This window comes from Rhinoderma darwinii, chromosome 3, assembly GCF_050947455.1.
Source record: "Rhinoderma darwinii isolate aRhiDar2 chromosome 3, aRhiDar2.hap1, whole genome shotgun sequence".
Lineage (NCBI taxonomy): Eukaryota > Metazoa > Chordata > Amphibia > Anura > Rhinodermatidae > Rhinoderma > Rhinoderma darwinii.
In genome coordinates this window covers 24880909-24895411 of record NC_134689.1, presented here as the reverse complement: position 1 = coordinate 24895411, position 14503 = coordinate 24880909, and the positions used below count along the sequence as shown (strand labels likewise).

Genomic DNA, 14503 nt, shown 5'->3' with positions numbered 1-14503 from the left:
TTCTCACATTATACTGATAATGAGCAGTGCCCACCCCGAGATGACCCCAGTTTTGACCGTTTGTATAAACGGAGACCCCTATTAGACCGTTCCAGTGCCCGGTTTTCCCAAGAATACACCCCCGAGAAGTGTATTTCTATTGATGAGTCCCTGGTACATTTTAAAGGGAGGGTTCAATTCCGCGAGTACCTGCCGGGTAAGAGGGCAAGGTATGGCGTGAAGATGTATAAGCTGTGCGAGTGCATCAGGGTATACCTACAGGTTTAGGATATATGAAGGAAAGGCCACCCCCAAACCAGACTGCATCCTGGACTACAATAGGTACATGGGAGGGGTGGACTTGTCAAATCAAGCCCTACAGCGCCATGCGGTGTGGTATAAGAAGCTGGCCGGGCACATCATACAGATGGCTTTGTACAATGCGTACGTGCTACGTCGATGTGCAGGCCAGAGGGGAACTTTCTTGGAATTTCAAGATCTAATCTTTAGGGACCAGGAAGGGGGGGGCACCCAGTACTTCTGGAAGCGAGGCCACACGCATCGTACCAGGGCAACACTTTCCAGGAGAAGTTCCCAAAACCGGTGGAAAGAGAAAGAGTCAAAAGAGGTGCAGAGTCTGCTATAAGAGGGGGATAAGAAAGAACACAATATACCAATGTGACACGTGTCCCGAAAAACCAGGGCTCTGTATAAAAGATTGTTTTAAAATGTATCATACATCCCTTGATTTTTAATTTACCCTGATGCACTCCGCACAGCTTACCCCCCTCATCTTTCCCTTCTGAACCCTGCCGTATGCCCAGGCAGCTGATAACAGCCACATGTAGGGTATTGCCATACCCAGGAGAACCCACATTACAGTTTAAGGGGTGTATATCTCCAGTGGCGCATGCTGGGCACACTATATCAGACACTGACATGCCATATATATATATATATAAAATTGCAAATCTCACTCTGCACCATCTGCTGCGCATTATCTTTTACACAATACCTGTGGGGTCAAAATGCTCACTACACCTCTAGATGAATGTCTTAAGGGGTGTAGTTTTTAAAATGGGGTCACTTCTCGGGGGTTTCAACTTCTCAGGGGCTTCTCAGGGGCTTCTGCATACATGACTTAGCACCAGAAAAGCTCCAGTAGGCCAAATGGTGGTCCTTTCCTTCTGAGCCCTTCCATGGGCCCAAACGGCAGTTTATCACCACAAATGGGGTATTGCCGCACTAAGGACAAATCGGGCAACAAAATGGGGTATGTTGTTCCTTGTGAAAATAAGAAATTTTGATCAAAAATGACATCTTATTGGAAAAAATATCATTTTTTTCATTTCACAGCCCAATTCAAATAGGTGCTGTAAAAAAACTTTGCGGTCAAAATGATAACAAAAACCATAAATGAATTCCTTGAGGGGTGTAGTTTCCAAAATGGGGTCACTTCTGGTGGGTTTCCATTGCTTTGATACCTCTGGGGCTCTGCAAATGCGACATGGCACCCGAAAACCAATCCAGCAAAATCTGGACTCCAACAAACACATAGCGCTTCTTTCCTTCTGAGCCCTCCCATGGGCCCAAACGGCAGTTTATCACCACAAATTGGGTATTGCCGCACTAAGGACAAATTGGGCAACAAAATGGGGTATGTTGTTCCTTGTGAAAATAAGAAATTTTGATCAAAAATGACATCTTATTGGAAAAAATATCATTTTTTTCATTTCACAGCCCAATTCAAATAGGTGCTGTGAAAAAACTGTGCGGTCAAAATGATAACAAAAACCATAAATGAATTCCTTGAGGGGTGTAATTTCCAAAATGGGGTCACTTCTGGTGGGTTTCCATTGTTTTGATACCTCAACACCTCTTCAAACCTGGCATGCTGCCTAAAATATATTCTAATAAAAAAGAGGCCTCAAAATGCACTAGGTGCTTCTTTGCTTCTAGGGCTTGTGTTTTAGTCCACGAGCGCAGTAGGGCCACACGTGGGACATTTCTAAAAACTGCAGAATCTGGACAATACATATTTAGTAGTATTTCTCTGGTAAAACCTTCTTTGTTACAGAAAAATTTTGAAAAAAATTTAAATTCAGCAGAAAAAATGAAATTTGCAAATTTCATTTCCACTTTGCTTTAATTCCTGTGAAATGCCTGAAGGGTTAAAAAACTTTCTATATGCTGTTTTGAATACTTTGAGGGGTCTAGTTTTTAAAATGGGGTGTTTTATGGGGGTTTCTAATACATAGGCCCCTCAAATCCACTTCAGAACTGAACTGGTACCTTCAAAAAAAGGCTTTTGAAATTTTCTTAAGAATATGAGAAATTACTGTTTATGTTCTAAGCCTTGTAACGTCCAAGAAAAATAAAATAATGTTCAAAAAACGATGCCAATCTAAAGTAGACATATGGGAAATGTGAACTAGTAACTATTTTGGGTGGTATAACCGTCTGTTTTTCAAGCAGATGCATTTAAATTCTGAAAAATGCTATTTTTTGTAAATTTTCTCTACATTTTGCAATTTTTCACAAATAAAGACTGAATATATCGACCAAATTTTACCACGAACATGAAGCCCAAAGTGTCACGAGAAAACAATCTCAGAATCGCTTGGATAGGTTTAAGCATTCCGACGTTATTACCACATAAAGTGAAATATGTCAGATTTGAAAAATGGGCTCTGAGCCTTAAGGCCCAAACTAGGCTGCGTCCTTAAGGGGTTAAACATTGTTCAAATTTTTTTTATTTTTTTCACGAGTCAGGAAATATTATAAATTAGATTCTAATTTATAATATTTCCCATTGCTGGTCACTAAATGGAGCTATTCCCAAAATTGCAGCATTGCAAAATTGGGTAAAAAGCCCTCGCTCTAGTGAGCTCTCAGCATCCCCCCCTCCTTTATCCTGGCTAGTGCCGAGATAAACGAGGGGTTTGAACGGTCTATCCTCCTACACTGTGTGTCACCATTTTTTGAGCTAACACACAGTGTAGTAGGTTTACATACAGTAGTAAACGTACACAAACACGAACATACATTGAAATCTCTTACCTGCTCCTGCCGCCGCGGCTCCCTCCGGCCCGTCCGCTCCGTCTGCTGCCGCTGGTCCAAGTGCACAAGTCCGGAAGCCGCGACCGGAAGTAGTAATCTTAATGTCCGGCCGCGACTTCCGGTCCACAGGAAAATGGCGCCGGACGGCGCCAATTTCAAATTGGACTGTGTGGGAGCGGCGCATGCGCAGTTCCCACACATACGGCGTACACAGAAGTGGATGGGACGGGAGCCGTTCGCAGTCCCTATGGGACTGTGGCTGCCGTATTCCATGTCTGTATGTGTCGTTAATCGACACGTACAGAAATGGAACAAAAAATGGCAGCCCCCATAGGGAAGAAAAAGTGTAAAAATAAGAAAAAGTAAAACACAAACACACAAATAAATATAAACGTTTTTAATAAAGCACTAACATCTTTAACATATGAAAAAAAAAATTTGTGATGACACTGTTCCTTTAACAACTTATCGGCATCATCTCCACCGGTGATTCAGTTGCTGCGTCACCTAGTGTTGTTGTGTTTGTCGCTAAACGCGTGGGTGGTGGCGGTGCATGTGCCAGGGGTGTCCAACTGTATTGCTGATGCTCTTTCTCGCTCACAGTGGGATCGTTTTCGTCAATTGGCACCGGGAGCGGATGCGTCCGGCTTGGCTCTCCCGGAACATCTTTGGGAGCTGGTTTCGGTCCCGTGGAAGGGTTGATTGAGCGGTCGCTGGCTAGGGCGACTTGGAACGCTTATTCGGCTTGTTGGCAGCAATGGGAGGATTGGGTAAGAGTATTGGGCAACGTCTGTATGGAGCAAGACAGGTTGGTTGCATTGTTGTATTGGCTGGGTGATGCGTGGGAGGGGGGTTTTCGCTGGCTAAGGTGAATCGTTTCGTGGCTGGTTTGGCGTTCGGTCTCAAATTACGGGGTTTCCAGGATGTATCCAAGCATTTTCTAGTGAAGCAAGCTTTGAAAGGATTGCGTAGAGGCAGGGCCGAAGCGGATCAGAGGCGACCTGTGTCTTTTGCCCTCCTTGGTTCACTGGGCGCTGGGGGCAGTTTGTAAGTCACCTTATGAGGTAGATTTGTTTTGGTTGGCTTTTTCCCTCGCGTTTTTTGGGGCGCTCCGAATCGGGGAGTTGGTCTCCCCTAGTAAGGCTAAGGCTGGGGGTTGCGACAGGCGGATGTTTGTCTTTACCGGGATAGACTCGTTGTTGGTGCGGCGGTCTAAGACTGATCAGTTGGGCCGAGGTAAGCGGATAGTGTTGTTTGCTCTCCCGGGATCGACGATGTGTCCGGTCGCTTGCATGGGTGCGTTCAGGCCACTGGGAGAGGTGCCGGAGGCGCCATTGCTCCGTCATGAGAATGGCGCGTTTTTGTCTAAGTATCAATTTGATGCGATATTCAAAAAATGCTTGGCTGTGGTTGGTGTGGGGGACGGGTGCTACTCGTCTCACTCGTTCAGAATTGGCGCGGCTACGGAAGCTGGGCGTTGGGGATTGGATGACGAGGGCGTGCGTCGCATTGGCCGCTGGGAGTTCAATAGGTTTAGTCTTACGTGCACCCTCATTTGTTATGAGTTGTACGTTGTTTCTTATGATGTTCTGTGAGTTTCTTGTCCTTTCTTTCAAATCATGGCCCATGTTTAGTCTGGCTGTTGGGACATTCTTTTGTGCACTGGGGGGGCGCTGTGGGCGGATGTGCGCCCGGATGGCCGCCAGCTTCACATTCAGATGCGGTGTTACATTGGTTGGGATTTCGAGGTATGTTATGGAGCCGGGTATTGGCCGAGTTTCAAACATATGCTCGCCTGGATAGAGTCCCGGAGATTTTGGTGTTACATGTTGGGGGGAACGATCTAGGGGTACGCCCCTTTCGTGAGCTAGTGCGGGATATCAAGCATGATTTGCTGTGTTTGCGGGCGTCTCATCCGTCCTTGATGATTGTTTGGTCGGACATAGTTCCGAGGAAGGCTTGGCACCTGGCACGGTCGGTGGAAAGGGTCAACAAGGCCCGCATTAAGGTGAATCGGGCGGTGTCACGATTCGTTGCCAAGAATGGGGGCATTTGTGTTCGTCACAGGGATCTGGAGTCCGGGGTTGGGAACTGTTGGCGTAGTGATGGGGTGCACTTGACCGAGGTTGGAATTGATCTGTGGAGCTTGGCCTTAGCAGAAGGAATTGAGAGGGCGGTGGTGGTTTGGAGGAACTCACAGGCTTAAGGTAGTCAAGGCCTGTTTCGCTGTTGCGGGAGGAGTCCTTGAGGTTGGTCAGTACAAAATGGTGGGGGGGTCGCATCGGGGGTATGCGTCCCCCAAAATGGTATATCATTTGAAGACTTCATAGGGTGTTATCCCTTTGAAGTGGTCTTCTGGTGTTTGGAGCCATCTGCAGAGGTGAGCGGTGCCTCCGAGCTGGTTTACGGCTGGAGGTAAAGAGTTGGTGGTGGTTTGCAGATGGCTAATTTAAAGAAAAATCCGGTTTTAAAATGGCTTCAAGGACTTCCCCTGCTCTGTTAAAGTATTAAAATATGTTTATGGTTAATTCTGATTCTGACCCATGTTGGGTCATGTGAATTAGAGGTGGAGTTATCCGAATGTTTCGGATTTAATTGCATTTAAATAATGTAAATAAATAAACGGCTGCTGTGGCCATTTCATATCCAACCTCGGTTGTCACGTGTCGTTATTGGGAGATGGGCAGGAAAAAGGGGTGAACAGGTTCATTAGGTAAAACATGGCATGACTCTACTTAGGCCAGTCAAGAAGAGGCTGGACGGCAGCGCGGAGGGCTTAATGGGAAGCCTCCATGACTGCCATAGGAGGGAAGAGAGCCAATAGGGGAAGAGGTAGTTGGGGAAGGGGAGGGAACGTATAGGGGAGGGGACGGGGGGAGTTATCTGTTCCTCCCGCTGTTTTCGGCATTGAGCCGGAAGCAGCGGGAGGAACAACAGGTAGCAAACTGAGCTCCCACCCTCCCGCCCTAAAGTTAGGGGTTGGCCTGGGGATCGGGGTGGCTATGAATTTGTTATTTGATTTATGTTGTATAATTTCATAACTTGTGTTTCTCATTTTCTTTGGAGCAGGTTCGGATGTCATGGCAGCTGGCGGGGGGAGTCCTTGAGGTTGGTCAGTACAAAATGGTGGGGGGGTCGCATCGGGGGTATGCGTCCCCCAAAATGGCATATCATTTGAAGACTTCATAGGGTGTTATCCCTTTGAAGTGGTCTTCTAGTGGTTGGAGCCATCTGCAGAGGTGAGCGGTGCCTCCGAGCTGGTTTACGGCTGGAGGTAAAGAGTTGGTGGTGGTTTGCAGATGGCTAATTTAAAGAAAAATCCGGTTTTAAAATGGCTTCAAGGACTTCCCCTGCTCTGTTAAAGTATTAAAATATGTTTATGGTTAATTCTGATTCTGACCCATGTTGGGTCATGTGAATTAGAGGTTGAGTTAGCCGAATGTTTCGGATTTAATTGCATTTAAATAATGTAAATAAATAAACGGCTGCTGTGGCCATTTCATATCCAACCTCGGTTGTCACGTGTCGTTATTGGGAGATGGGCAGGAAAAAGGGGTGAACAGGTTCATTAGGTAAAACATGGCATGACTATACTTAGGCCAGTCATGGCATAGCATAGTCTGCTACACATTTCCATACCTAAAAAAAAAAAAAAAAAGTATACCGACATATACCAGCCCAATAGGACACGCTCTTGACCTCAATAAGCTAATGGAGACCTATGGACACGTTTAGCGTGTACGACAGGAAGCCTTCCTAGCAATACACGAAAAATATACATCACAAACGTAACAAAAACTGGCCTTGACTGTTAGGGCAAATTTATGAAAACGGTCATACTCTTATTCTTAAAAAGCAGGGCGACGTCCTCCATATCCTCCAACTGAATTTAATGGGAAAAAAACTGCAACAAAACTGAAGCGATTCCGCAGCATAAATTGACATGCTGGGGATTAAAATAACTGCACCGCAGGTCAATATATCAACGGTTTTGCATCCGATTTTTTTCCGCATCATGTGGATGAGATTTGTGCAAGTCTCGTGATCTTTGCAGCTACTGTAAATGCTGCGGACTTTCCACACAGAATTCCATTGCAGAAATTCCTCAGCGTTAACGCTACGTGGAAACCCAGCCTAAAAGGCGATTTGAAAATGGGTTCCCGTCCACAGGTGCTGATCTCCATAACCTCAAGGTGGGGCAACGCTTGTTTCAGACAGTTTTAAAAAAGACGCCATGTATTCCTAGAGATCTGTGTGTATAGCATCCTTATAGCAGTCTATGGTCTCTCCCAGCATAGGCCTATTTTATGGGATGATCATCTGGATTTCCCAATCCAGTCAAAATTATTTTCTTATACGTCATAGATTATTATACATGTAAGAAGATGACATTGGTAAAGTCTTGATCTTGGGTTATCACTGATTAAAAGAACTCTATAGAAAGCTTAAACCTCTGACACAGCTGAGAGATTTCGGTCGCTGGAAACCAGACCCAAAATTCTTAGTACAGAAATCTCGGAGTAGTGTGAATGGGTTGGAGTTCTCTAAAGACCCTCTCTTTCTGGAAATCAGTGCTGACCAGATCACAGACTTTACTGATGTCATTCTCTCTCATTTATCTATGACCAGAAGATTATTTTGACAGGATTTACCTTTTAAAGAGGACCGGTCACCTCTCCTGACATGTCTGATGCAGTGAATACTTGTATTCCCAATAAAACCCCAATTCTGGAGCGTCTTTTCTTAGAACTGCGATGTGCCGTTCCGCTGTTACTCCTAGAAGTTTATTAATAAATTGACAAGTGGGTGTTACCAGTCCGCTAGTCAAAGGGGCGTGTCTCTTCTCATGAGCTCATTGCATAGAGAATTTTACAGAACCTGTTGAGTTCAATAGTTGTACAAATCCAAATACTTCACCTAATAGTGGCGGCAGACTGTGAAGTCCGAGTAAGAACTAAATGTGGCCGTAGTAAAACTGTCTCAGCTGAGTACTGTAACGGTTTAGAGACTTTTTAGTGTTCACAGACCCGATATGGTTAGACCCGGAGTCTCTGTGGGTCCGTTTTACGCCGTGTGCCACCATACATGTACATGAGGCCCTAGTCTTCATAAAATGTAAAACCCTATGAGGTCTTATGAGTACAAATACAAATGGACAAGTGACAACCGTATGTGAAGGTATTGAGATACCTTGAGATTACGATTCTTAGGGGCCATCCTCCAGCTATAAAGAACAACTACATGTCCACTATTAATTGCATTCAAAGTTTATTTTTCATAAACAATTGGTTATTACAATCATCTCCAACCATAGATGAATTTTGTTCTACCAAACATTGTGTGTGCATTAGTTGTTACATAGAAAATAGTGAGCTTCATAGTTTCCATAGTTGGCCCATTCGATTTGTACTTGTGGGGGAACTTAAAGGACATGGTGGATAAGAAAAAGATATATAAAACATGCAAGTACTTCCATGGTGGACTGGAAAAATATAAGAAACGTGCAAGTACATCCACCTCATGGGCCAAGCTGTGGACAGAGATAGGATTGATTATCTGCCCATAGACGTGGTATGGATCCTCCGTATGGTCTCTATCTGGCTTGGTATTTGCTGGACTGAAAAAGTTTGGGTATCACTGACCTAATGGAACAGTGGGGTAGACTTAATCATATTTAAATATACTTACATATTTTAAATAAGTTTAATATTACATATGAACTGTTAAAGGAATATCCCAGGAAATACTGAGGCATTGGGTAATACCAAGTCCAGAGCCAGAGGGGGATGTGCATGACACAGGGATAGAAAGACCTTTCAATAGAAAATCCCTGTGCCATGCACCCATAATAACACAAGTTTGTACATTTTGCCCGGAGTGTTCCTTTAAGGCTGATAGATAACTTCTCACCCAGAGGCTGTGTGGCACTACCTGGGGGGAGGGGGCTGTGTGGCACTACCTCGGTGGAGGGGGCTGTGTGGCACTACCTGGGAAGAGGGGGCAGTGTGGCACTACCTGGGAGGGGACTGTGTGGCACTACCTGGGAAGAGGGGGCAGTGTGGCACTACCTTGGAGGGGGGCTGTGTGGCACTATCTACAGAGGGCACTAAGTTTATGGGGGTACAAACTGGGGGCCTAACTTTTCTATGGGGAAAAAAACAGGGCCTAACATCTATATGGGGTTTCATAGTGATGTTTTCTGCCATATTACTGCCCCGTGAGTTCACCCGCAAAGGGCCCTACTAAGACTGTGTCGCCCAAGGGCCCACATAAAGCTGGAGCCAGCCCTGCACACACATACATACATATTAAAACACACACATAGGTACACACACATAATTACACACACATAATTACACACACATAATAACACACACATAATAATACATACATAAAAAAAAACACACACACACACACACACACACACACACACCACACAATAACGCACACATACAAATACACATAATAACAAACATAAAAAGACAAACACAAAAATACACACATGATAACACACACACACACACACACACACACACACACACACACACACACACACATAATAACACAGGTATCTGCTCTTTGGTACATGTGGGTGGCCCTTAAAAGGGCCTTTGGGTCAATAAGAGAGGCTTTTAGATGCCTGGAGAGCGTTGGTTTATCTGGACGTACCAGCGGGGCTCGGCCTGGATCTTAGGCACGATGCCCCCCTGCGCTACGATGACATTTTTAAGCAGCTCGTCCAGCTCCACATCTCGATGCATTGCCAGCTGTAGGTGACGAGGTGTAATGCGGCAGCTATTACGACGTAGGGCTGCGATGCCGGCGCCAACCAGGATCTCTGCAGTCATATACTCCATCACAGCGGCCAGGAACACTGGAGCAACAGAACTGAAGCGTCTGCCATAATTCCGTTTCCTCAGAAAGCGGTGTATACGGCCGACTGGAAACTTCAGGCCAGCCCTGGATGTTCTGCTCCTGGCTGTGGCTCTTCTCTTTCCTCTCAGACTTTCTCTTTCTGACATGTTCACAAGAAACAAAAGGACTACTGCATAAAACAATAATCCAGAATGAACAGAGCAGGCGGCGGCTGCTATTTATACCCAGTGCTGCTCTCTGGTGCAATTCCAAGTCATGACCTCACAGTCAGCCTGATTATTACCTCAGGGGTGGTTCTAATTGGCTCTTTTGGGTGGTGCTGCTTTCTGATTGGTGGAATTCCAAGTCAGTTTTATAATATTACAGTTTGAAAGAGATGTTTAATTTGCTTCATTTAAATGACCAGTAGTTCTGCCCTCTGATTGGTGGAAATTAAATTTAGCTTCAGGACATCACAAACAGCAGGAGATGTCCAGTTTTTTACCTCCTGACCCTTCAGTCCTGTATATTATCCACCATCCTACTCCTGAACTTTAACTTTTCTTAGTAAATCAAAAGCTATAACTGGACACCAGAATTCACTCAAATCCTATAAATCAAACTAGAGCCGCCACGTACAATCGGATATGGATCTCTATTCAAATCCCAACCAGTAAATACAAAGTGTTTTACCTCATGGGATTCAGACACATTCAGTATAAATAACACACAGACAGGAATGGGGATAAATAAGAAAATATACATCACATTGTCCTGCAGTCTTCTTGATTTCTACAAATGGAGACATTTATCTCTTTCCCTCCATGTCCCTCACTATCATGGTTTCATGGGCGCGATGAGGCCTCAGCAGACTGACAGATTTACCATAATTTATGACTGAAATTCACGCAAATTATGCTGCAACGTAACACCTGCTATTACACCACTTATTGTGCAAAAGAATAAAAAAAAATCCTCAAACAAAACGACCCGTATAATAATGTTAACGTGTTATTGATACCGCATGGTGACAAGTAAATGGCGTAAATTTTGGGGGAATTGGAAAAAAAAGCAGTTCCAAAAAAACTATTCTGCCGTTTGTTTTTTACCGTGCGGCATGAATAACATGTTAACTTCATTATATGGTTGTTACGATTGTGTATTTTTGTAATACTTTTGCACAATGGGGAACTTCACAATGTGATCTATTGATCGCTTCCATAATGCTTTGGCATACCTAATAGGCATAGAGTCATGGCAGGCCTGGGGGCCATTGTTAGAGCCCCGGCTGCATGGAACCAAGGGAGTGACAGAGGGAGCCCCAGTCACTACTGAAAATGGCAGGAATCAGAACTCTCTCTATTTTACAGCCCACACACTGCAATATGGATTAATAATACATCCAAGTGCAGGAAGGGGTTAAATAGACCTATAAGCTCTCCTGACATGTCTGTTTTGACACGCTCCAATGGCAAGGGGAATCAAAATACCCAGTTTTCAATTATTCATACATTTCCAGGAAGAATTACAGAGTTACGGCACAGTACAGAATTCTAAGCAAAGATGCTCCCGAATTGTTATTTTATTGCTAATGCCAGTATTTACTAAAACAAACATCTCCGGACTTGTTTAGGTCTAAAATTCTGTGCAGATTTATTTTTTACTATATCTTTATGGCGGTCAGAGCTCCGTTTTCATGACACAGAGCTCCGTAGATATGGATTTAAAGGGAATGTGTCGCTAGAAATTTATTTTTATTTTTTCAGTGAAACAGTTAGTATTTAAGTGATTAAACATTGTTTTAATTTTTTTAATTATAAATTAGATTCTAATTTATAACATTTAAATGTGCTGGTCACTAGAGGGAGCAAATCCCAAAATTGCAGCATTGTAATGTGGTAAAGCAACCTCATTGCTTTATGCTGCAAATTTGGTGTAGACACACACGCTCTAGGGAGCTCACACAATCCCCCCTCCCTTATCCTGACTAGTGCCAGGAGAAGGAGGTGGTTGAATCTTCTAATCCTCCTATACTGTGCATTCGCTCAGAAAATGGTGGCACACAGTGTAGGAGGATTAGATACAGTGTTAATCAGACATTATAACACGAACATAATACACACATCACATACACAAACATAACTTACCTGCTCCTGCCGCCGCTGCTGCCTTCGATCCTACTCCTCGCGTCTTCGCTGCCTGGAACATATGTCCAGAAGCCGCGACCAGAAGAAGTAATCTTACTTCCGGCCGCGGCATCCGGTCCACATGAAAATGGCGCCGGATGTCGCTCTGCCGAAGACCTTCCTTTTGGACTGTGTGGGAGCGGCGCATGCGCCGTTCCCACACAGACGGTGTACACTATAGTGAATGGAACGGCTCCCGTTCACATTCTCTATGGGGATGTATGTGCCGTATTCCATCTCTGTATGTGTCATTAATCGGCACATACAGAGATGAAAAAAAAATGGCAGCCCCCATAGTGAAGTAAAAGTAAGAAAAAAGAAAAAAGTACAACACAAAAACACAAATAAATAAAATGTATTTTAATAACATACTAAAAGCAAATTTATATAAAAAAAAATAATTTTGCGACACCTTCCCTTTAAAATACAACATGCTGGCTGTATGCAGCTGCCACTAGGGGGAGCTTAGGAGCTTCCTGCATACTGTGTTATTATGGAGTTCTATGTATAACAGGATGCAAGCTCCCCATAGTGGTGCCTCAAGGCAACCAGAATGGCATAATTTACTTTCCTTCACCGCTATTAAGATATAATTAGAAAATATTTCGAAAATAAATGGCCTTTAAGGGTTGACATTCACTTTAAGGGCACCCTACAACTTTTAATTGTTATAATTTATTTTACAGAATAGTAAAAGGTTATATAAGTTTGTAACGGACACTGATTAAAAATTCAAACTGCCTCCTCCCTCGTTTCCCTGCATGCTCCTTCATCACAATGTTCAGAGTCTCTGTCTGAGGAAGGGAACAAGTCCTGGATCCTGTCCAAAAGTATCTCTGTACAGCAGTGCGAAGAAGGAAAGCTAGCGATGCTGCTATTAAAGGGTAAACTCATGAAGTCAACACATTTTCAAATTAAAGTTGGATCGGTGATCATCTTATTGCCCGAAGTCCAACTTCAGAGACCCCTTCATATCTGCTGTTATTACCAGGAAGCCTGTGCCTAAGGCGACAGGAAGGAGGGGGCGACATCTCTATTCAAAGGAACGGAGATAAATCGGAAGTTATACATCACACTGTCCTGCAGTCCTCTTGATTTCTAAAAATGCAGACATTTATTTCTTTCCCTACAACACAGCCTTTTATACTTTACTATTGGTGTTGCATCATAATACTAGCCTGTTGCGCCAACTTTTTTGGGAAAAAAAACACATTTAAGACACATTTATCATTGAAATACGCTAAAAACAGATGTATGCGACTTGCCCAGCAATGGGGGCTTGCTTATCGGGACAGGGGGCGTCTTGAGATGAGCCAAATTGCACCAAAATTGTGGCGCAACAAAGTGGTCTACAGTGTCAGCAAAGCGGTGGTATAAAGTTAGACAGAAGTGCGTGACATTTATCATCCAGCATGAGCCGCTATGATAAATTTGGTGCATCTAGTCTAATTGATAGCTGTCTGAATTTAATGGGGTTCTTCAGGGGACCCGAAAAAAACCCAGATGGTATTAGTAAATCTGCCCCTTTGTGTTTCAATTCTTCACCGTTTTCATTGTCAGTGAATGGGAACACTCTTGTTTACATTCAAAGGCTGCAAACTCGTACATACCTTGTCCTGCTAGCAGATGAGAAGTGGATACAATTGAGTTCAGTGTAGACAATGCTCTATGAGCTAAATACATCAGTAGCACAAATCTCTCTGGTAGTTTGCTACAATGTATCGGTCTCGGGTGCAGACTGGATACAATTGTGTTAGTAAATGTGTCCAATTAAGATTTTAGCACACATATGGTTGAAGTGGTGAGGGAGATAATATAATTACTTATTTTTTTGTAGGGGAATGGAAAAAAAAAATAATATTCCTCCATATTTCAGGCTGTAATACTGCGCTCTGTTGCTACGAGTGTGACGTCATTGTACAGTATGGAGCAGTGTAAGGAATGATGGGGATGCCGTGCTCACTAGAGCGCCATGGCCTCTTCAAACAGCTGATAGACGAAGGTGTTGAGAATAAGACCCCCACCGATCAGATATTGATGGTCTAACCTGGAGATATGTATAGGTTAACCGGATCCCATAATAGCCTATAGGTGACAAATACCACGAGTAGACATTTGTCACAGGCATCCATCATCCATGGGCTATTATGACATCCGTTTTACGTCATGAAAAGTAATTAAAAAGCCAATGACGTATGTGTTGAACGAACGCTTGTAAAATATACCACAGAAGGCGTTTGTTTGTGTTTTACTTATTTTCTTTTTGCTTGTACTACGGAATAGGATTGGAGTCAACCCTTGGCAGCTGAGCACCCTTTAGGGGTATAACTCCAGCTTTGTCACAGCGCCACCTTACGCCTTGTTTTCTATATACCATAGAGCAGGGGTCTCAAACTCGGCCGGGTAAGTGGGCCGCATATAGA

At 43.9% G+C, this 14503-nt stretch overlaps 1 protein-coding gene across 1 annotated transcript; it reads right to left on the bottom strand.

Annotated features, from left to right (window-relative positions):
- Window positions 1-9671: 9671 nt before the first annotated feature.
- LOC142750307 (histone H2A-like) lies at window positions 9672-10061 on the bottom strand. The gene has a single exon (XM_075859303.1). It carries the CDS (start codon window positions 10059-10061, stop codon window positions 9672-9674), a length of 390 nt encoding a protein of 129 aa, XP_075715418.1.
- Window positions 10062-14503: the final 4442 nt, after the last annotated feature.